The following is a 22,500-nucleotide window of genomic DNA, read 5'->3' on the forward strand; positions in this document are numbered from 1 at the left end:
TTTTAGCAACATTATAAAGGACACAACCAACAGGCACGAAGAACTAATTGAGTGTTACATAAGGTCGTGTAAAAGATGCCACATCAACAGAGTTGAACTTCAGAATTTTTTTTTTCTACAACCTTTAAAATCTTGATTTTATTTCAGTTGAATTGTCGAATTGAACACTGTATAACACAAATCGCCTTATTGGCACTTTCAAAACCCTCTCGTTTATCAGTACTTGGAGAAAATATTACGGCATTTTACATCATCTCGACCAATCGCATTTGCTGCTCGCAGACCCAGCTCATGTCCTTTTTTCTCGAGATTGCGTGGGCGTAAGGTGCTATATGAACACTAGTTTAATTAGTTTCAAATATAGAAAATATAAACTGTATGCACATATATCTTTACAATTGAATTATCGCTTGTTTCCCATCCACTTTGAGGATGGCACACACACCAACAAGGGGCACTATTTCATTTACATACATATGTACACACATGTGATAGCTGCATTATAGCAAAAAAAATAGATCAGGAGATTATTACCTCGACCACCGAAGGTGAAGGAGGTTATGTTTTCACCCCTTTATATCTGTTTGTTACTTACGAAATCTAAAGATTTTGTAAGTATATTGATGCCTTCCGTTTCTGTTTGTATGTTTGTAGGCACGATAACTCGAGAACGGAAGAAGCTACCAATGTCAAATTACACCACGTGATTCAGGAGGGTGATGGCGAGTGCTGATTAGATTTTGGTCAAAATCGGTCAAAAGTCAAGGTCACAGTGAGGTCAAACATAATTCCGTAAATTCACGTGGAGAAATGGAGTATTTTTGCTTCGCTCGATGTTACGAGTTCGTTTTAACTTCGATTTTAATTTTGTCTTCAGTTTTTGCGATCGCTCTGGACGCTTAAAACTCGGTTGTCGAAATTCTGGTAAAAATCGGATGTTTTGGAGACATTTTAAGATTGTATAAAAAATATTTCACTCGACGCGTCACGGGTCGTCCCATGATGCAGTGCGCTCGAGCAGACGCGTCGTTGAGTTACGTTAAGGTATAATTGCGTGGAGAAATGGATATTTTTGCTTCGGTCGACGTTACGATTTTTGATAGTTTGATACAGAATCATCGTTGAAACTTCTGGTTTGCGTCGCTACCTTCTCTAGAGACAGCTTTTATAAGACATGTTCAGAAGTCAAGTTGACGATTTCGTAAGTACCAGTCTATGACTGCTTGTTTGTTTGTTTGTTTGTTTATTACTTGCAAAATCGAAGATTTTTCATGTATATTGGTTTGTCGATTTTGTTGTTCTGTCTGTCTGTTGGTCTGTTTGTCTGTTTGTTTGTCGCCTACAGGTCACAATTTTAAACCGATCTTCAGGAAACTTCACCACATGATAGAGTTTGGCATAAGGAAGAAGCCTATTGTTTTTGAGGTCAAAAGGTCAACATAGGCCAAAGGTCAACAACTTAGGTGAGATTTTTAAAATCCTCACTTTTCATCCGATTGACTTGAAATTTGAAGAGGATTTATATTTCACGTCACTGAATTCAACCAGCCAATTATTTTGGAGGTCAACATTGACCAAAATGTCAACATACACCAACGGTCAACAACTAAGGTTGTATTTCTAAAATCCTCAATTTTCATCCGATTCACTTGAAATTTGAAGAGGAGTGCATATTCGGTCATTGAATTCAACCATCAATTATTTTTGAGGTCAAATTTGTTTTATGGATTTTGCAAATATCGTGCTCTGCACGACGTCGTCGTCTTGTTTGTTTGTTTGTTTGTCTGTTTGTGTGCAGGATATCTCAAAATGTTGTGGAAGGATTTGAATGGAATTTGGCGGACAGGTTCGGTGTGTGACAAGGACCAACTGATAAGATTTTGTTGAAGATCGGGATCCGGCTACTTGAATTTTCTAAGTGATTTTTTTCACCATTGGGAGATCGGGCCAAAATGATATATAGCACGATATCTCAAAAAGTTGTGGATGGATTCGGATGAAACTTGGTGGACAGGTTGGATGTGTGACCATGACAAATTGATTCGATTTTGGTGAAGATCTGGATGCGACTACTAGAATTTTTTAAAGCAATTCTTCACCATTGACAGATATGGCTCAAAAACTATATATAGCATGGTATCTCAAAAATGTATTGGGCCTGATATGTTCTCGTCGATCAGGCATTACGTGGCGGAGGTTCGTGCTCCACCGAGTGCCTTTCTAGTTTATTAATGTATTTATTTTTACATTGATCTATGGCTCATAGGAAGCCTGTACACAATTCATATGGTGGACAAAACCGTTAGTAGACTTAATTGTACTCCAATATGAACTAGCGTTGCTTGTAGCTATCAGGCAATACAAGCAGTAACATCTTGGGCTGAAGTGATGAACCATGAGAAACTCTTTCAACTTTAGAATTTTTAAATTGATACAACTCCAAACTAATATAGTCATTTTCTTGTCAAAATCCGCATTCGTGTCTTGGTTGATATGGACTCCATCTTTGCTGTTGAAGGAGTCATGGGATATTGTGATATGTGTTCAAATCATAAAGTCATTTGTATGGGCAATCTCACCAAATAGTAGCAATTCCACGAGCCTGTTCTTGTTTAGAAATCTTTTTTACGGTGGGGATGGGGTGATAGGTTTTATCAACTGAAAGTTTGACAAAAGCATGCTCACTGGCATGAGGAGCAAAATAATGCTGAATTTTTTTTTGGTGTTATTGCTTTGTCTGAGGCTCATCTGAACAATGATGTGTCATTGCCCCTCAAAATGTGTTTCCATTGTTCTCTCATTCTGCCACCAGCTCTACACGCTCCTGGAAAGAATAAACCCAGACCACAACTTCCCTGTCAGGTGTGCTGCTTTTCCACAAGCTTTGTGACTTTTGACCATCATTTACACATTTCCACAACAATATCTGCACAAAACCTTTTCCACGAGGTAATGTATATGATTACATTTTTAGATGTCTGTTTTGAGAAGGAGGGCTAACGTTTCCACCAATTGTACTTTACCACAGTGGGAATGGATCTCCGATGGGCCATTTTGGAACCATGTTTTTAGTTTTGTGAATGAGTGAATTTTTTTATTTTAATTTGCAGAACAAATTTACTAAACTGGATATGAGCTCGTGAGAAATACTTTCCTCCTTGGTCATATTGCAAGTTTGAAAATCTTTGTTCAGTAAAGCCTCATGAAAACGAACAAATACGTTCCATGGATTGGTATCAAAAATCCATTCTGCTTGTATTTCTCGATTTTGGTGAAGATCCAAATCCAGATACGGATACGAGAATTTTTTTTATGTGATTCTTCACCATTGAGAGATTGGGCCAAAAACGTTTTTGCGCACAATATCTCAGAAGGTTATGGATGGATGGATTCACACGAAACATGGTGCACAGGTTGGGGATGCCACAAGGAAGAATGGATTAAATTTTGGTAAAGATCCAAATCCATATCTGGACACGAGAATTATTTATTTTTTAAGTGATTCTTTACCATTGAGAGATGGGGCTAAAAACAATATTGCATGACATCTCAAAAGGTTGTGGAAGGATTCGAAAACAATTGTGTTGTGCATGGATTCGGACGAAACTTGGTAGGCTGGTTGGTTGTCTGATAACTTGGTGGGCAGGATGAATCGTCGGATTGGGTAAGACCCTTTAGATTCTTTTGACCCATTAAATGCGTTATGGCTCTGTAAAACCCTATAAACCCCTTTACACCTCGAAGACCCCTAAATCCTTAAAATGATATGAGATCTGAAAGGGTCTAATAGTTTAAATACCCTATATCCCTTTAGACTATGAGACCCCTTAAGACCCAATGTACTTTTAAGACTGTCGACCCTTAAGACCCCGTAGACTCTTTAGACCCGTTAAACTCGTTTCGACACGATAAAACCCCATCAACCTTTTTACACTGCTAAGACCCCATTCACCCTTTAGACTATTAAACCCCTTAAAAGTCTATAAAATATTAATATTGTGTCGACCTTAAGACCCCATAGACCCTTTAAACCCGTTATGACCTCTGCTTGTCACACATCCTTTTGTTCACATTTTGAAGCAATCATGCTGAAATTATTTGTGTGTGTAGAGGTGACAGACCAAGGACAGCAATGCACATTTTTGGTCAGGATCCGCCCCCGGATAAGACTCCGTAGACCTTTAAGACCCATTCGACCCATTATGACTCTAAAAACCACTCTTGACCCGATAATACCCTGAAGACACCACATTCCCTTTCGACTATTAGACCCTTGAAGACACTATAGATGTTTAACACTCTGTAGGCCCTTAAGACCCCAAAGACTCTTTAGACCTGTTAAACACATTATGACCCTATAAAACTCAATAGACCTCTTTAGTCCCCAAAAACTCCATACACCCTTTACACGATTAGACCCCTCAAAACCAAATACACACCTTACCAATACACACCTTAAGACACTGTTGACCCTTAAGATCCCGTAGACCCTCTTGGCCCATTTATCCATTACGACCTCAGTTTGAAACATTTTTGTCCACAGTTTTGAAGCAATCATTATGAATTTTTTTTTTGTGTGTGCAGGTGACCAGACAGCAATGAGCATTTTTGGTAAAGATCCGGATCAGATTCCTGGAATTTTTTTCATGATTCCATAACATTGCGAGATACAGTTTGGCACAAATGAATACTTTTGACAGTTTCTTAGAAAATGATGTTCGCCATCATAAACATATACAGATTTAAAACAAATATGTTGTATGTTGATCTGTTGGTCTGAAGCGCTTGTCTGGCTGTTTGTCTGTCTGTAACTTGGTGAAAAAATGTTTTCGCCAAGTATGTTGGTGTGTCGTGTGTGTTTGTTTGTCACATTATTTTTGGCCACAGTTTTCAAGCAATTGTGTGTGTGTGTGTGTGTGTGTGTGTGTGTGTGTGTGTGTGTGTGTGTGTGTGTAGGTGTAGGTGTAGGTGTAGGTGTAGGTGTAGGTGTAGGTGTAGGTGTAGGTGTAGGTGTAGGTGTAGGTGACTGGCCAAGGCCAGCAACACTTAATTTTGGTGAAGGTCCGAATCCGGATCTGAGAATTTTTTAAGTGATTCTTCACCATTGAGAGATAGGGCTAAAAACGATACAGAGCACAATATCAAAGGTTATGGATGGATTCACACGAAACTTGGTGGACAGGTTGGGAGTGCCACGAGGAAGAATTGATTCAATTTTAGTGAAGATACAAATCCAGATCTGGACACAAGAATTATTTAATTTTATAACTGATTCTTCACCATTGAGAGATGGGGCAAAAACGATATTGCATGATGTCTCAAAAAGTTGTGGATGGATTCAGATGAAACTTGATGGACAGGTTGGGTGTATTCAGCCTGACGGAGGTATGTGCTCCACCGAGTGCTGTTCCATTTCGCCAAGTTGTCACCGAGTGATGTTTCATTTTCTTGTTTGTTTGTCTGGGTGATATATCCGCCATTCTTTGAGCTTGGAAGCTGAAATTTGGGAATAAGAGGAAACAAGTGCTTTGGCAAAAACAGTATTTTTTATATTTTGTTATTAATCAATGAATCGATGAATCGATTAATTTTTCGATTAATTACTCTATTTTCAAAAAGTTACAGATTCAGATGAAAGTGGTGATATAGGTATGCTATTAGCCAATTGATTAAGATTTTTATTATTTTAATTGCACAATTAATCAATCAATTATTGAACACCACTCCCAATTCCATCTCCACGTGCTGCATGGCGGTATCGCCAGGCTCCGTATGCGTCCTGGCAATGCCGTGTGCTGGAGGGTATGTTATTTATTTATTTGACATGGGGGCAGTGTACTTTGTACCTCTACTTGTTATTTTTTTGCTCTTGTTTTCCTCAAGTTTAGTTTGAGTACAAAGCAGATGTGGATGGGTTTTGCATTTTTGGATGCATTTTAGTTTATTTTATTTTATTTTTATTTTACTGGCATATAATTTGTATGCATACACTTCAACCAAAAGACCTGGTATGCTCCTTTCCTGTCTTGAGAAGTTCACATGTGCAGCAAATTTTTTAAAATCATGCATATTCTCAGTCGGTACAGTAGAAAGTCATAAATTTTCAGCTTCAAAGCATCTTGTTCCAACGGAAAGAGTTAATGGAGTTTCAATGAGTAAGCACACTTCTATTTTGATTTTTGACAACCAATGCCAGATGTAAATGGTAGGGAACATCAGAATGAATCATGCTTTGGTCATCAATCTGGCAGAACCTCAAAAAGTAAGGGATTTTCCTGGTACAGGTATGTACTGTGATGGAAATATGAACTGATAAGCATTTGGGGTCAAAGGTCATGTGACCTTTTGTTGAAAGTAGCAAATTTTTTACTGTGATAACTTGTGAACCACGAAAGGGATTTTGACCAAACTTGGCATAACCTTGGAATGTAATAGGTTATTTCTGGTTCTGGGTTTGGAGCGTCGACAGTTTCTCTCGGGGCTCTCTGCTGACTTTCTCAAAGTTAAGTTTTCGGTCGTTATCTCTCCTGTTTTAACTGTTTATTTTCTCAGCGACATGTTACTGTGTTTTCCTAGTTCGGTTTTGTTTCAAAAATCATGCTATTTTGTGAGTTTTCGTCGACCTTGTCTTACCGGGTCCCTTGAGGCCTACCCATCCTTCCCCTCTTGGTGTACGATTGTTTTTATTTGTATCCTCTCCCTATTGCCTTCAATTCCTATTTTCTCCACTTTCCTAACGTCCCCCATCCCTCCCAATCTAAACACTGTTTCTTGTCTTAAATCCCAAACAAAACAAAAAAAAAACAACCAAAAATAAACTCTTTCTCACTGCATATCCACGAGTCCTGATCCTTCTTCTTCTTCCTCCTTTTGCCAGCAAACCATCTTTATTCCACTTGAGCTGACCCACTCTCGCCATTACCTTCACGATTTCTTCCGACAACCTTCCATTCCCGAATCTTACCTATTCTTCAAAAATACATCAAAAAATATTTTTTCCTTGTATCGTTTTGATCGATCCACCTCCTGTAACCACGTGTCTTTCTCCACCCTCTTCCTGATACTTTTCATCGACCCAGCAGCTTCACTCTGCGTTTACAGTTCAAAATTCACCATACACCTCCACGATTTTACTTCAACCTTCCCTTTTCAGAATGTTACGCAATCCTTATTTAAAATAAATAAATTCACTTTTGAGTATACACCTCCCATAGCCACGTGCTTCTTCCGTAACCACGTGATCTGTTTCCACCCCCTGCGTTTACCGATCCAAATTCACCATTCACCTCACGATTTTTTCCACATTTCCATTGCCTAACCTGATGAAAACTCTCTCAAACAAGACATAACAATAATAATAATAATAACAAGTGGTGCCAGGCACAACAAATCCCGCCCATTTAAGACATAAAGTTGTTTTGGGGATCAAATTTAAATTTGGTACATCCTTAACCTGAATGTTGATTATAAGGAATAGAATAAAGAATATTTTAGTCTTAGTTTGAAGTCTATTAAACCATTTTTGATGAAGTTATGACCGTAAAATGATTTTGACCTTTCAAGGCCATGTAAGGTCAAAGGTCATGGTGTCAAATGAAAGCCAATAAAGGACTTGATATATGTCTTCCATAGTAAACACGCATATTCCTAACTTTTTTGATTTATAATGGAAAATATGTAATTATGACCATGACCCCCAAAACTTCGGACCCTACCGATCTTCACAAATATGCATTTTTAGCCACGTCTCGCATACAGCTCCACGTTCTTCTTCTTCTTCTTATTCTTCTTATTCTTATTCTTCTTATTCTTCTTATTCTTCTTATTCTTCTTATTCTTCTTCCAAAACCTTTAGGACTCGGCTCTTTTATATACAGGATCCGGATCTCCTTGAATACTAAACACCTGTACACATCCTCACATTGAGGGTGCCTTTTGAGAGTGTCTATCATGAACTTTTAAATATATTCAGACATTTGCTTTAAAGTTTCGAAAAGTTCACGTTACTATTTAAAGATTATTCCATTTAATGTATTGTAATTTCGTAAATACACAATTTTCTCGTCATGAACGACGATCGTCCATGACTGGTCTCGCTATTGGCTCCGTCAAGGCACGTGACGAAATATCGGAAGTTGTTTCTTTCTCTTCTTCTTTTTCTTCTTCTTGTTCTTCTTCTTCTTGTTCTAGTTCTTGTTCTTCTTCTGCTGAAGACAAAACCTTTAGGACACGGCTCTTGGACACATTTGTCCTTGTTCACTGTAGGAATGGGTAGGATTATAAGTGACAAATAGAATAAGGTTCACTATAAGCTTTGTTTGAAGTAAATCAGATCATTTTTTGATGAAGTTATGAGCGAAAAACGATTTTGATCTTTTCGTGACCTTGACCTTGACCTTTGATCCAATTGGACCCAAACGTTAATGGGGTCGTCCAAGGTTCATTGCCCACCTGTGGATTAAATTTGATAGTGTTTGCAAAAGCCGTTTTGCCGTAAAGTTGCTAACAGACAGACAAACAAACAAACGGACAAACAAACGGACAAACAAACCGGACGATTACAATATCCCGCTCCCTCCCTCCGGGTGGCGGGATAATAAAAACGATCTCTTATAATGCTTCATCTTCCTCTTTCACACGTGTGGTACTCATGACTGTATCATAATTCACTACTCTTCTTCTATTTCAACAGACTGCTCTCAATTCGACCTTTCATTCATACCTTGCCGAAAAAATCCAACTGTTACAGCGTTTCTTCTCTCCATTCTCTTCATTTGCCTTCATTGCATCCATCAAGAAATGTCTTTAATCGCATCTCTGACCTGAAAAATAAAAAAAACCTCGTTAGCGATGAATGTTCGCTTTCCACCAACCATTCTTTTTTTTCCAACTTCAGTGCCAACTCACCCCTCTCACCCTCCCTCTCAAAGCAACCATCACACTCTTCTCCCTCCAAGCTTCCCTTTCACCTTTCTCAAAAACTCCCCCCCTCACCTTTCTCCCTCAACTCTCCCCACTCACCCTTCTCCCACCATTCACCCCCTCACTCACCCTTCTCAGAGTTGCCCACCTCACGTCCACAAAGCTGCCTCCTTCCCCTGCCCTCTCACCTCCATCTCATCACTCCACCTCTTCAAATCCTCAACTGCCTTCTGCCCCCTCTCTTGCCCCCCCTCTCCCCTAGCATTGCAGAGCCTTTTCTCCTCCTCATCCGGCCCCCTTCCCTAGCTATTCTGCAATCCCCCACACTCTTTCAACAACTCTCCTTACCTCCCCCCCCTCCTCTCTTGTCGTACCCTCCCCTCCCCTCCCTCTTCATTAACAGTGTGTTCCTCAAATATCCGGGGCCTTCGTTCAAACCTTACAGGTCTTTCCATACAGGTTGCCACTGACAAACCAGACATAATCTGCCTAACAGAAACTGGGGCCTTCGTTCAAGCCTTACAGGTCTTTCCATACAGGTTGCCACTGACAAACCAGACATAATCTGCCTAACAGAAACTGGGGCCTTCGTTCAAGCCTTACATGTCTTTCCATACAGGTTGCCACTGACAAACCAGACATAATCTGCCAAACAGAAACTTTCCTCCCTCAAGATGTCTCTGACTCCCAAGTATCTCTCCCTGGTTACTCCCTCCTCCGTTATGACAGACCTGAGCCTCGTCCTGGTGGAGGAGTTGCTCTCTTCATCAAAGACTCTATTCCTCACTCTCTCTGCACTGCCCTCACTCCCCCACACCCCCAGGAATACCTCTGGCTACGGCTTCCCTCCAACTCCCACCTCCTGTTTATATGTGTACTGTCCCGTCCACCAAACAGTGATGACTCAATCTGCACCTCACTATCCGAAAACATGGACCAACTTCTACCTTCTCATCCAAACTCTCTCTTCCTCATTTGTGGTGACTTCAATTGTCATCATGCCAGTTGGTGAGGTGTTCAACCTCTCTCACCGGTCATGGCACTTCAGCAAAAGCTTTCTGCGACTCATTGGGACTGACTAAATCGGTCAATTTCCCGACCCAGATTCCAACCAACTCTTCTGGATATCCCATCTCTGGATAACCAACTCTTTCAAGCAACCCAACCAACCAACTCTCTGTCTCTTCTGGATATGATTTTGACAAATTTCTCTAAAAATATCTGCTGTTCTTCCTCTGCTCCAATCGGTTGTTCTGACCACGTGCTTGTCAAAGTGGACATCTCTCTGGCTGTTATCAGAGAACCACCTCAGCGCCGTCGAGTCTGTCATTTTACTCAAGCCGACTGGCAGGGTCTCCAAGCAGCCATCAAACTTCTAGACTGGTCTCCCATCGCTACTTTCTCCAACATCAACTCATTCTTGGAATTCTTTCAAAGAAAGTTAATCTGCCTCTTGCACAGATTTATCCCCTCTCGTCTTCAGTTGTCCTACCCTTCCTCCCGCCCATGGTTCACTGAAGCTTGTGGCGAGGCAGTTGTCCTGAAACAACTTGCCTTTGCCTCATGAAAAGCAAACTCAACTGAGGGTAATCTCAGTTCCTTCCATAAAGCTCGGAACAAGTGTGTATCTACCCTCAGTATAACCAGAAAACAACATCTTTCTAAGCTCAAGTCTGAACTTTCAAACCTCTCTCCCTCCTCCAAATCCTGGTGGCGTCGAATCAAATCTGATTCTGGTGAATGTTCCCCCTCCATCCCCTCCCTTATCTCAAATGGCTGCACTGCTGATACCGCACGTGAAAAGGCTGAATGCCTAAACTCGGTGTTTGCATCAAAATCTTGTGTCCAAAACCGATAGCTTTCTGTACCCATCTCACCCAGTCATGCCTAACTGTCCGTGGACTGTGACCTTTTCTCCTGACAAGGTGGAGAGCTTGCTGTCAAACCTTGACTCAGATTCTGCAACCGGTCCAGAAGGCATCAGCCCACGTGTCCGAAAAACCTGCTCCAATGCTCTTGCTCACCCTCTCTCTGTTCTATTCACCCTCTCATTTGCTCAAGCTCATCTGCCATCTGCTTGGAAATCAGCAAACATTACTGCCCTGCATAAAAATGGTGCAAAAACAGACCCCTGCAACTGTAGACCAATCAGCCTTCTCCCAATCATCAGCAAGGTTGTGGAATCCATCGTCGCTTCAGACATTAAATCCTTCCTCTTCTCCAATGGCCTGATTTTCGATCATCAATTTGGTTTCAGACCAGGTCACTCTCCCCTGGATATGCTGCTTCTGCTCTCCCAACAATGGATGGAGGTCCTCAATGCCGGACTTGAAATCAGAGCCATATCCCGAGACATCTCGCTTGCTTTTGACATGGTCTGGCACCCTGCCTTGCTCACCAAACTCTTCCTATGGTATCCTAGGCCATCTTCACTCATGGCTCGCAGACTTCCTCTCTTGTTGCAGTCAATGTGTGGCCCTAAATGGAGTTCTTTCATCCCCTCTTCCTGTCCAGGCTCGAGTTCGTCAAGGCAGCGTTCTGGGCCCTGTTATTTTTCTGGTTTTCATTAATGATCTCTCCGACTCTCTGGAAAATCCTCTTTATCTCTTTGCTGATGACTCCACCCTCTGCCGTACCATGTCATCCCTCAGACCAGCAAGCACCAGCTTCTTCGCTCACTGCAGATCTGGATAAAATCACAAACTCGTCCAATACGTGGAACATGTCTTTCAATCCTGGACAAATCTCACACTCTCACTATGTCTCTCAGAAAGGACCGTTTGGAAACCTCCCCCATCCACTTTCTCAACAATCCTCTTGAAGAAGTCCTTTCTTTCAAGCTTCTGGGTCTCAATATCTGCCATGATCTTTCCTGGGAAAGCCACATTTCCAACCTGGCCTCCAAACCCAGTCGCCGACTGGGAATCCTCCGTCGTGCAAAGTCCTTCCTCAGCCCACCTGAGCTCCTGACCATGTACACCTGAGATCCTGACCACATACAAAGTTTGGGAGAATATGAAGATTTGTGGGAGAGGTTTGGGAGAACATGAAGATTTCTGGGGGAGGTTTGGGAGAATATGAACATTTATGTGAGAGGTTTGGGAGAAGATGAAGATTTATGTGAGAGGTTTGGGAGAAGATGAACACCTGGCCTCCAAAGCCAGTCGCCGACTGGGAATCCTCCGTCGTGCAAAGTCCTTCCTCGGCCCACTTGAGCTCCTAACCACTTACAAAGCTTTCGTCTGCAGTTTGATGGAGTACTGCTCTCCCCTCTGGTCTGTTGCCCCTGCCTCCCACCTTTCTCGGCTTCACTTTGTCGAAACCAAGGCAATTTGGATCATTGGCATCTCCCGCGATGAGGCCGAGACTTTGGGCCTCTCACTCTCTCACCGCAGGCTGGTCAGTGGTCTCCTCTCTTCTACCGTCTCCTCTCCGGTCTCGCCCCCCCCCCCCCGCTGTATCTGCGATTTCTCCCCGCTATATTTCCGCAGGGTGCTCAAGTTCCGCCAACAACCCCCTTCTGGTAAAACTACCAAAATCACGAATCACTGCTCACCTTCACCCTTTCATTCCTCTTTTTCCCCACCTTTGAAATAAACTCCCCCACTCTCTTCAATCCCATTCTTCCCTCCAGGCCTTCAAAACAGCTGTTCACTACCACCTCTTATCGTCCCACATCCAAATCTTCGATCTTTTCTACCCCTGTTAATCCACCCCAAACCCACCTCCTTCAAATTCCCTGCTTTCCTTCCTGAAAGTCCCTGTAATATCCATCTTGTATACCCCGTGTTCCCCACCCCAATCCCTCTCCCTTCCACAGATCTCCTAATGTCTCTGTTCCCCACTGTTTTGTCCTTCCCTCTCCCGCCCCTCTTGTCTCATTCCGCCCCCCCCCTTGCTTTGTGTTGTGTGTTCGCTCTCATACGAGCCTCGACAAGGTATACAAAAAAAACGGTGAATAGCTTAAATTTTGGGTTCAAAAGGTCTAAGGTTAAGTGCTCTCCGTCTCCGTCTCCCTCTCCGTCTCCCTCTCCGTCTCCCTCTCCGTCTCCCTCTCCGTCTCCCTCTCCGTCTCCCTCTCCGTCTCCCTCTCCGTCTCCCTCTCCGTCTCCCTCTCCCTCTTTCTTTTTCTCTCCCTCTTTCTTTCTTTCTCTCTCTCCCTTGGCACCTTTGATTTTTCCTGTACAATTGTACTTTCTAGTTATTCATGGGTTTTCTAAACTTTGTTGCTGAATGTGATCAATGGTGATTGTCATTCACATTAATAATACACACCACATTGTGCCAATGTATGCTAGTTCTTGCATGACATAACTTGAAAGCATCTGCTCATTTTCTTGTGAAGTTGTCACTCGGTCAATTTTCTTGTCCTTGCTTAATTAGATTGTGGAATTTATTAAGCACAGCATGAAAATAGTGAAGCTTTCCTTGTTTTGCGATCCTTTTTTGATGAGAGACTGTGAAAGTACTATTCTGGTGGCAATGTGTGTATATATGTATATATATATATATATATATATATATATATATATATATATATATATATATATATATATATATATATTTTAAAGTTCTGAATACTGATGTTTTTGTTGCCATTTATCCTTCTACTCCCCCCAACTTACACACATAATCCTCCCAGTTCCCATTGTCTGCGTGCAGCGGCGTTTTACATCCGAGGTCTCCTTTCCTTTTTCCAAGGCCGATACAACGAGGCGAAGTAAGTGGCGTCTTAAAACGAACACATGGGCATGTGTGCTCTCAGTCTAATGATGTGCAGGTGGAATCACTGTGGCCACAACAAATTTCCAATATTCATTAACAGTACATAAAAAAGAGCATTTAATTAAGTTTAGAGGTGTGTGTGTGTGTGTGTGTGTGTGTGTGTGTGTGTGTGTGTGTGTGTGTGTGTGTGTGTGTGTGTGTGTGTGTGTGTGTGTGTGTGTGTGTGTGTGTGTGTGTGTGTGTGTGTGTGTGTGTGTGTGTGTGTGTGTGTGTGTGTGTGTGTGTGTGTGTGTGTGTGTGTGTGTGTGTGTGTGTGTGTGTGTGTGTGTGTGTGTGATCATGGACAAAGCAAACGTGTAGTGTCAACGTACATCTTTTCTCACTATTCCCACGTGAGGCTTGAAACTCTCTCGGTTTAAAAAATGATTTATTTCACATTTAAAAATAATATAATTTCCATGTTATCTTCACAAGGCCAACTTTTCTTGAAAATTTGTTCAGTTTTTAATATCTACACTACCGGTCAAAAGTTTTAGAACACCCCCATTTTTCCAGTTTTTACTGAAATTTAAGCAGTTCAAGTCCAGTAAATAACCTGAAATGGTACAAAGCAAAGCGATCAACTGCCACAGGTCAAAAAAAAGAAGTTTAGGTTACCAAAAACTGAAAAATAATGTAAATTTCAGAGTTGTTAAAAAAGGCCCTTTTCAGGGAACAAGTAATGGGTCAGCAACTGCAGCTGTTCTGCAGCAATGGAAGTAAATTAAGCCTTGAAAGTTGATGCATACAATTCCTGCAGGTGTCCCAACTTTTGTTGATTAGTTACAAACCCTCTGTCTGTAAAAGCAGTGTTGGAACAGACTGTGTTGCTGCACTCTCTGAAGCATTATTTGGACAATATTGCACTGCAGGAAGTAGTATATTGCTATCATAATGGTGAGAAAAAGACAATTAACAAAGGAAGACAGACAGACCATTATAACCCTTAAAAGTGGAGGTCTTTCCTTCAGAGAAATTGCAAAGAAGCCAAGGTGTCGGTGAGTACAGTTTCCGACACCATCAAAAGGCACTTGGAAACTGGAGGAAACTCTGACAGGAAGAGGTCTGGCAGACCCAAAGCCACAACACAATCAGAAGACAAGTTTCTGGGAGTAAACAGCTTGCGTGATAGGCGGCTCATAGGACAGCAGCTTCAAGTACAGCTTAACACTGGTCGAAGTAAGGAAGTCTCAGTTTCAACTGTGAAGAGAAGACTTTGAGCTGCAGGTTTGACAGGTCGAGTGGCAGTAAGAAAGCCATTGCTAAGATGGCAAAATAAGAAAAAGAGGCTTGCCTGGGCCATGAAGCACCACCAGTGGACGACTGAAAGCTGGAAAGAAGGGCTTATGGAGGGATGAATCAAAATTTGAAATCTTTGGTTCATCACGCAGGGTTTTTGTACGCTATAGAGTGGACGAAAGGATGGTTCCTCAGTGTGTGACACCAACTGTCAAACACGGAGGAGGAAACGTGATGATCTGGGGCTCTTTTGCTGGATCCAGAGTCATCGACTTGCACAGAGTGACTGGCACCCTGAACCAAAAGGGCGACGACAGCATTTTGCAGCGCCACGCAATTCCCTCTGGTCTATGCCTAGTTGGTCAGGGGTTCATCCTACAGCAAGATAATGACCCGAAACATACCTCCAGCCTATGTCAGAACTACCTTGGAAGAAAAGAACAAGATGGTAGGCTTCAAATCATGGAATGGCCAGCATAGTCTCCAGACTTAAAGGTCTCATGACACCCAAAAGCACTGAAATTGCATATATATATATATATATATATATGTTCTCTAGGAGTTTTTCATCGTGATTTCAGATCTGACAATATTTTTTTCACAATACTCATTCTGTAAAATTAAAGAAACAAACCTCTTCGGGAACACCCCTAAAAATTCTAATGAATAGGGGCGTAACCCTCATGACGTCAACTGCAGGATGACAAAGGATGCACATAAATTACTCGGGTTGGTGGTCTACGTGATTCTTTTGGCTTTCTGTCCATTTCCACATTCGATTGGTCGACTCAATCGCTTCGTTCATTTCTGCTTAAAAAAAATGGAACATATGGTTTTGAATAATGGATGACATGGACTTTCATTTGTCTGGTAACGACAGCGAGTGTGAGAGAAATGAAGGATTTTGGTCTGAATCACATGGAGAATTGACGGATAACATAGTCGCGGGAGGTAAAGTTCAGGCAGCTGCAAATGAAATACGGCCTTAGCAGTTCGAGCCCGAAGCAGGACAAGCAGAGGAAAATGGCGATGAAATTCCCGGAGTTCATGATGATCGAGAGGACATCGAAGGAAGACTTGGCAATAACGACTGGTTAGACTAAATCCTATTCGTAATTCAATAATGTAAATTCGACTTGCATATACTGCTCGACATCAGAAATATTTTAGTGAGGTGACATGAACAGCACAGCGCAGCGGACATGTTTCTCCGCGGCGAAGGAATCACAAGCAAGGCCAGCGCATGTCATCAGCCATGTCTCTCCGCGCATAAAACTAAGCAACCTCGCTGTCCGGATACTATGAAAACTTGTGTGCAGAACACACCTTGCGACACAATTGTCGAGAGTAGTCCGATAAATCTGACGTTCTGTTGCATTTTTATTTATTTTATTCCTACTGTCGTCATGTAGCACCAGTAGAAAACAATGAAGAAAAGAGAATAATAAAAGAAAGCTACAGCACGTCGGATTTATCGGACTAGTCAGATGGACGACGGATTTATCGGCCTAGTCGGACGGACGACGGATTTATCGGACTAGTCAAGACTCTAGAGATCTCGAGTCAATCCACTCTGTGCGAGTTTCTGCATGTGACGTCAACACTGCGGTTCGCTGAAGTCAACTTTTTTAAGGGGCGGGGCATAGCAAGTTGTGAAAAGCACCAGAAATGATCGAAATATTGGTCTAATTATCCCATTTTGATTTAAAAAAAAACATGGGTGCTTTCTTCACTGGGAAGGTCAAGTTAATAATTCACAATAATTGGATTATTAAAAACAATAATTTTTGTTAATTTTGACAGCTGTAAAACTGAAAACAAATCTGAAGATTCCTTTTGTATATAGGCTTGTACATTTGTGTGGCGATATCATAAGGTGAACATTCATTATGATGATTTGTGAGGTGGGTTGTGCTCGGTGTTTGGGGAGAATCCAGTTTTTACTCGTCTTTGTGCTGGTAACGAGTTTACCAACAACAGCTGCTAACATGTTTTTAACACTAGGAGGTTCTTGCGGGAGACACTGAAGATGTCTAATGCGGAGGACCTCAATCGGCTCACGGCCTGCTCTCTTGTGCTGCTTGGACACATATTTTACTCTCTTGGCAATCACAGGGTAGGCATTCTTGGCTCATTTTCAACATTTACAGTAATATCTTGCTTAGCACTCAGGATATGTTCCTGGAGAAGAGAGTGTGAATCGAAAATGCACTAAAAGAGGTCATTATATGATTGTTTACATGGAGCTGTGTTCCAACAGCGATATTTCTTTCGCATGAGCGGTATATGAGGACTTAATTGTGGTATTGGTAATAGCACTAATATTAATAATAAAGAGGGTAAACATTATTTCATAAATACTTTCATATAGATGGTAAACAACAGCTTTGGAAATTTGAGGGCTGCCTGATCATTAACGCTCACAACCACTGATAAGGATGCTGTGCAAGTTACTGCAGCGCTTAAACCCTATTGAACCAAGATTAACCGGCTCTCCGTCGTCTCCGACAAACTGCTCCTTGAGCGAGTTCACTTTGTCTTAGTTAACAAAGTATTGGAATGTCAAAAGCTTTTATCTTGTCTGCCTTATTGAGAATTGTTTCTCAATGAAGTTGTGGGAAAGAATAGTGGAAGCTAGGTTGAGAGGAGAGGAGAGGTGATAATTTGTGAGCAGCAATATGGGTTTATGCCAGGAAAGAGCACCACTGATGCGATGTTTGCTTTGAGAATGTTGATGGAGAAGTATAGGGAAGGCCAGAAGGAGTTACATTGTGTGTTTGTGGATTTAGAGAAAGCTTATGATAGGGTGCCAAGAGAGGAGTTGTGGCATTGTATGAGGAAGTCGGGAGTGGTGGAGAAGTATGTGAGGATCGTGCAGGATATGTATGACAGTCTGACAGCGGTGAGGTGTGCGGTAGGAATGACGGACCGGTTTAAGGTAAAAGTGGAATTGCACCAAGGATCGACTCTGAGCCCTTTCCTGTTTGCAATGGTGATGGACAGGTTGACGGACGAGATCAGACTGGAGTCTCCATGGATTATGATATTCGCGGATGACATCATGATCTGTAGGGAGAGTAGGGAGCAGGCTGAGGCGAGCCTTGAGAGGTGGAGGTACGCACTGGAGAGAAGGGGAATGATAGTCAGTCGGAGTAAGACTGAGTGCATGTGCGTAAATGAGAGGGAGGGTGATGGTATGGTGCGGTTGCAAGGAGTTGAGGTGGGGAAGGTGGATGGGTTTAAATACTTGGGATCAACTGTCCAAAGTAACGGAGAGTGTGGGAGAGAAGTGAAAAAGAGAGTGCAGGCAGGATGGAGTGGTTGGAGAAGAGTTGCAGGAGTGATCTGTGACAGAAGGGTAGCTGCAAGATTGATGGGGAAAGTATATAAGACGGTAGTGAGACCAGCTGTGTTGTATGGTTTGGAGGCGGTGGCACTAACAAAAAGACAGGAAGCGGAGCTGGAGGTGGCAGAGTTGAAGATGCTGCGGTTCTCATTGGGAGTGACGAGGATGGACAGGATAAGGAATGAGTATATTAGAGGGACAGCGCAGGTAGGATGGTTTGGAGACAAAGTTAGAGAGGCGAGATTGAGATGGTTTGGACATGTGCACAGGAGGGAAGCGGAGTATATCGGGAGAAGGATGTTGAAGATGGAGCCGCCAGGCAGGAGGAGAAGAGGAAGGCCAAAGAAGAGGTTCATGAATACGGTGAGGGCGGACATGCGGGTGGTTGGAGTGTCAATGGAAGATGTGGAGCCTTTTTATGCCGAGCGAAATGGAGACGGTTGATCCGCTGTGGCGACTCCTAACGGGAGCTCGCTGAAAGAAGAAGAAGAAGAAGAGTTTCTAAAGGTCGAAGTAGCTGAGTCAAATGCACGACCCACTTGCGCCAAATTGGCTCAGAGCATGTGCACACGAACAATGGTGGTGGATGTATTTACTCGGCAAGCACTCCGTGTTGTGGATTTTCTTTTTTTAATTTTATTTGTAGTAAAAAATGTAATTCTCCAGGGCAAAGAGCTCACTAACGAATCAGCGTTTTACGAGGTAGCGCTAAGTGAGGTATGACTGTCACAAGCATAAACAGGGTCTTTGGTGGGAATGTTTCTGGATGTAAATCATGCTGTGATCACGGAATAGTTACAGACATAATTACATTAATTTTTTTTAATCTTAATTAAAATAACCGATGCCAATAGTGTATCTGATTAATAAAATAACTATTTTTTTTTAACTGATTTTAACGAGAAAATTTAAGGATAGGTCATGATCATTATTTTCCAGGAAAGGGTAGTCTGTAAGCACAGTCAGCATGGTAACTAAAAAGGCTCAAGTAACTGCAGCTGAAAGTTTTGAAAACATTTAACATTCTGAACAAGTTGAAAAGTGCCATTCTTGACTAATGCTTGCATTCCACTTAACTGTGTCCATCCAAGATGATGCTTATTTTTATGTATTATTCATTTTGTAAGCATTGTTCAGAATAGTAATATTGTAAATGTTGAGTGCTTGAAGGCGGACGCATGTGGAAAATCTATCGAAGTGCCTACGGACAATTTGTACATAGAGCAAGTGACAAATGAAATCATCGTAGTGCTATTGAAAAGTTCAAGTTTAAAAAGGTGTTTATACACTTTTATCACAGGAATACAGTTTTACTCATTCTTGGAACTTATTTTAACATACTTGCTTGTCTACCGACTTCTTTTTTTCTCTCTCTCTCTCGAAGATCGAGTCTCATGGAAGAGCAAGGTGATGGAGGAAATAATAAGTAAAGGTATACTTGCAGACAATAAGTAAAGGAGTTAACAAAGGGAAATTAGGCAAGAGAGGAAGGAAGGAAATGCTGCAACCTGCAGCTAAGAGGGTTGGATTAGGAAGGATTTGTGGATAGGGATTGGGGGGGGGGTGGGTGTGACATGACTTTGCAATGCACTCCTTACTTAAAGCCCCAGAGGGAAGAGGGGGCAGCACAACCACTGTGAGGTGGTTCCATTTACGGGAAAAGTGAGGAACAAAAGAGTTGAGGTGTGCTTTCACTGTGAACTTTGGAAGTTTAATCAGAATTGGGTTACTGGAAGAACACTTACACCCTGGAGTTGTTGGAGAGGGTCTGAGTGCTGAGAGAGCAGAGGGAGAAAACCAAAGGAGAGGCGGTTTCAAAAAAGAGGTGGATCACCAACCTGCTTATAATGCTGCATTCCTTGTTCTTCGGCCTCATTGCGGGAGATTCCAACAACATTTTAAGCTTAAGGTTCCACTGAATCCAGGAGAGACATATGATGGTGGGGCCCTCACCCATTGGGGAGAACAGTATTCCCCTGAGCGATAAACAAAGACAGTAGTTTATATTTTTCAAGGAAAGACTTTGAACGACTGAGGATGTCCAGTTGGTGGCTGATTTAGAGGCTCGCTTTGCTTCAAGTGTGGCCGAGGAAATGCCATGGCTGATGTCAGGTGAGGTATGGGAGCATGTGCCAGAGCAGCGCGTCGCTGCATCCACTTTCCGCTGGTACTCCAGAGGCCTCCATCTGGCCATTCCCCAGGCAGATACCTGGCCCATCCCAATCTCCTTGAGATGCCGATCAACCTGCTGCAACCACGAGGCACGTGGTCAGCCCATTGGCCTCCTCTACTCACGAGACTCCCTCGCTGAGAGAATCTGGTGAGCAGGATCAGCGTCAGGAAAACGAGCCACATGTCCATACAGCTGCAGATGACGCTCACGGACTATGCAGGTAACAAATCTCATTTGAATCTCTCTCAGCAACTGCTCGTTCGACACTATGTCCAACCAGCAATAGCCAAGGATTCTCTGAAGAGACCTGGTACCAAAAGAATCTTGTCTCCATCTCAGATCCCTGGTCACAGTCCAAGTCTCACATCCAAAGAGCAAGACTGGAAGCACCGAGTACTTGAAGTCTCGTACTTTCGTCCTCACGCACAGGTACCGGCAGTGCCACACCCCATGATCCAGTGAATCCATGACTCCCCAGGCCCGACCCAGACGTCTTTTGACCTCTGATTGACTGCCAGCAGAGACATGAATATCACTGCCAAGGGAAGTGAATCTCTCCACGACCTCAACAACCTCACCACAAACAGGCACAGACAGGACAGCAGCATCCAAGATGTCAGTGAAAGCCTGGATCTTAGTTTTGACCCAGGAAACCCGTAATCCCAGCATCTCCGACTGCTCATTCAGCACCTTGCAAGGACCCCCAAAAGGATTTCTAACATCTCCACAAAGATGACTGCATCATCTGCGAAATCAAGGTCAGAGATATTGACATTCCCAAATGATGCACCACAGCTTCATCTCTCTGACATACAGTCCATGCAAGCGCTGAAAAGTATGTGGGCCAGTACACACACCTGACGATTTCCAGTAACAACTGGAAGTCAGAGATGGTACCACCACATCTCACAGCACTCTCAGTACCAGAGTAGAGTTCAGACATCACATCGATCAGTTGTGCTGGCACCCTACGAAGACCAATAATCCTCCAGAGGACATCCCAATTCACTGAATCAAACACTTTACAGAGATCAACATAGGCTGCAAGCAGCCCAGGCCAAAACTCTCGTTGTGTTCGGTGAGGACCCGAAGAGAAAGGATATGGTCAATCGTTGGCCTCTTTGGTGTAAAGCCTGACTGCTCTGAACGCTGGTGCTCAAGCAGATTGTGGAAAATCCTATCAATAATTATCTGAGCAAAGACCTTGCCCGGCACTGAGAGCAGCGTCACCCCTCAGAAGTTGTTGCAATCTTGGCGATCACCCTTTCCTTTCCAGAGAGGAACAGCAAGGGTTCTCTTCCAGTCAGTTGGGATGATGCCTGTGTTCCAGGCAGAGCGCAGAACTGCATGCAATGACACGAGTGCAGCATTTCCACCAACCTTGAGAAGTTCAGCATGGATGCCACAGATCCCTGGAGCTTTACCCCATTTCAACTGGTTCACTGCAGCCTGTGTTTCCACAAACGAAGTTGGACCACAGTTGATTGGAAGGTCAGCAACAGTGATTGTAACACCTCTGACGTCCAACTCGACAGCTGGTGGATCAGCCTGGTACAACCGCTCAAAGTAACCGGCCCAGCAGGCCTTCACTTCGGACTGCTCTGTCAAGAGCCTCCCGCCCTCTGCTCTAATTTCAGTACGCCGAGGGATGGGCTTGGATGAATGTAATGCGCGAATTCCCCTTCAAGCAGGATGAGAATCACTTGACCACAGGTGATGCTCTACCCCCTCACAGATTCCTCGCACATGTTCCTCCTTGTCCACGGTTAGCGCACGTATAGTTTTACGCCTCAGCTCCCTGAACATCTCAGCTCTGCCATTCAGCCTGGCCCTGTGACTCTGGTCAATGGTATCCAGTGCCCCTTGAGAGCAAAATTCTTCTTTGCCCTACGATAATTTCCAAGACATCCACCGGCAACATCAAGGACGGTGGTCTAGAAGGCATTCCACAACTCTTCAGGATCTCCCAAAGCACCCAGACCCCGCCAAATCTCCACTCAGCTTGTTCGCAAACTCCTCAGCTGCCCTCTCATCCTTGAGCTTGCCAACATTCAGC

General features: G+C 42.9%; 1 protein-coding gene across 1 annotated transcript in view; it reads left to right on the top strand.

Moving 5' to 3' along the window:
* MAU2 (MAU2 sister chromatid cohesion factor) overlaps positions 1–22,500 on the top strand; it is a 327,528-nt gene that overhangs the window by 174,262 nt on the left and 130,766 nt on the right. The window contains exons 14-17 of the mRNA XM_085893805.1: positions 2,813–2,862; positions 13,565–13,642; positions 16,930–17,041; positions 18,541–18,729. Coding sequence (XP_085749931.1) covers positions 2,813–2,862; positions 13,565–13,642; positions 16,930–17,041; positions 18,541–18,729 — 429 coding nt within the window. The remainder of the gene's footprint in view (positions 1–2,812; positions 2,863–13,564; positions 13,643–16,929; positions 17,042–18,540; positions 18,730–22,500) is intronic.

This window comes from Eptatretus burgeri, chromosome 9 (genome assembly GCF_056783735.1).
Source record: "Eptatretus burgeri isolate ZD-2024b chromosome 9, Ebu_testis_v1, whole genome shotgun sequence".
In the NCBI taxonomy this organism is placed as follows: domain Eukaryota; kingdom Metazoa; phylum Chordata; class Myxini; order Myxiniformes; family Myxinidae; genus Eptatretus; species Eptatretus burgeri.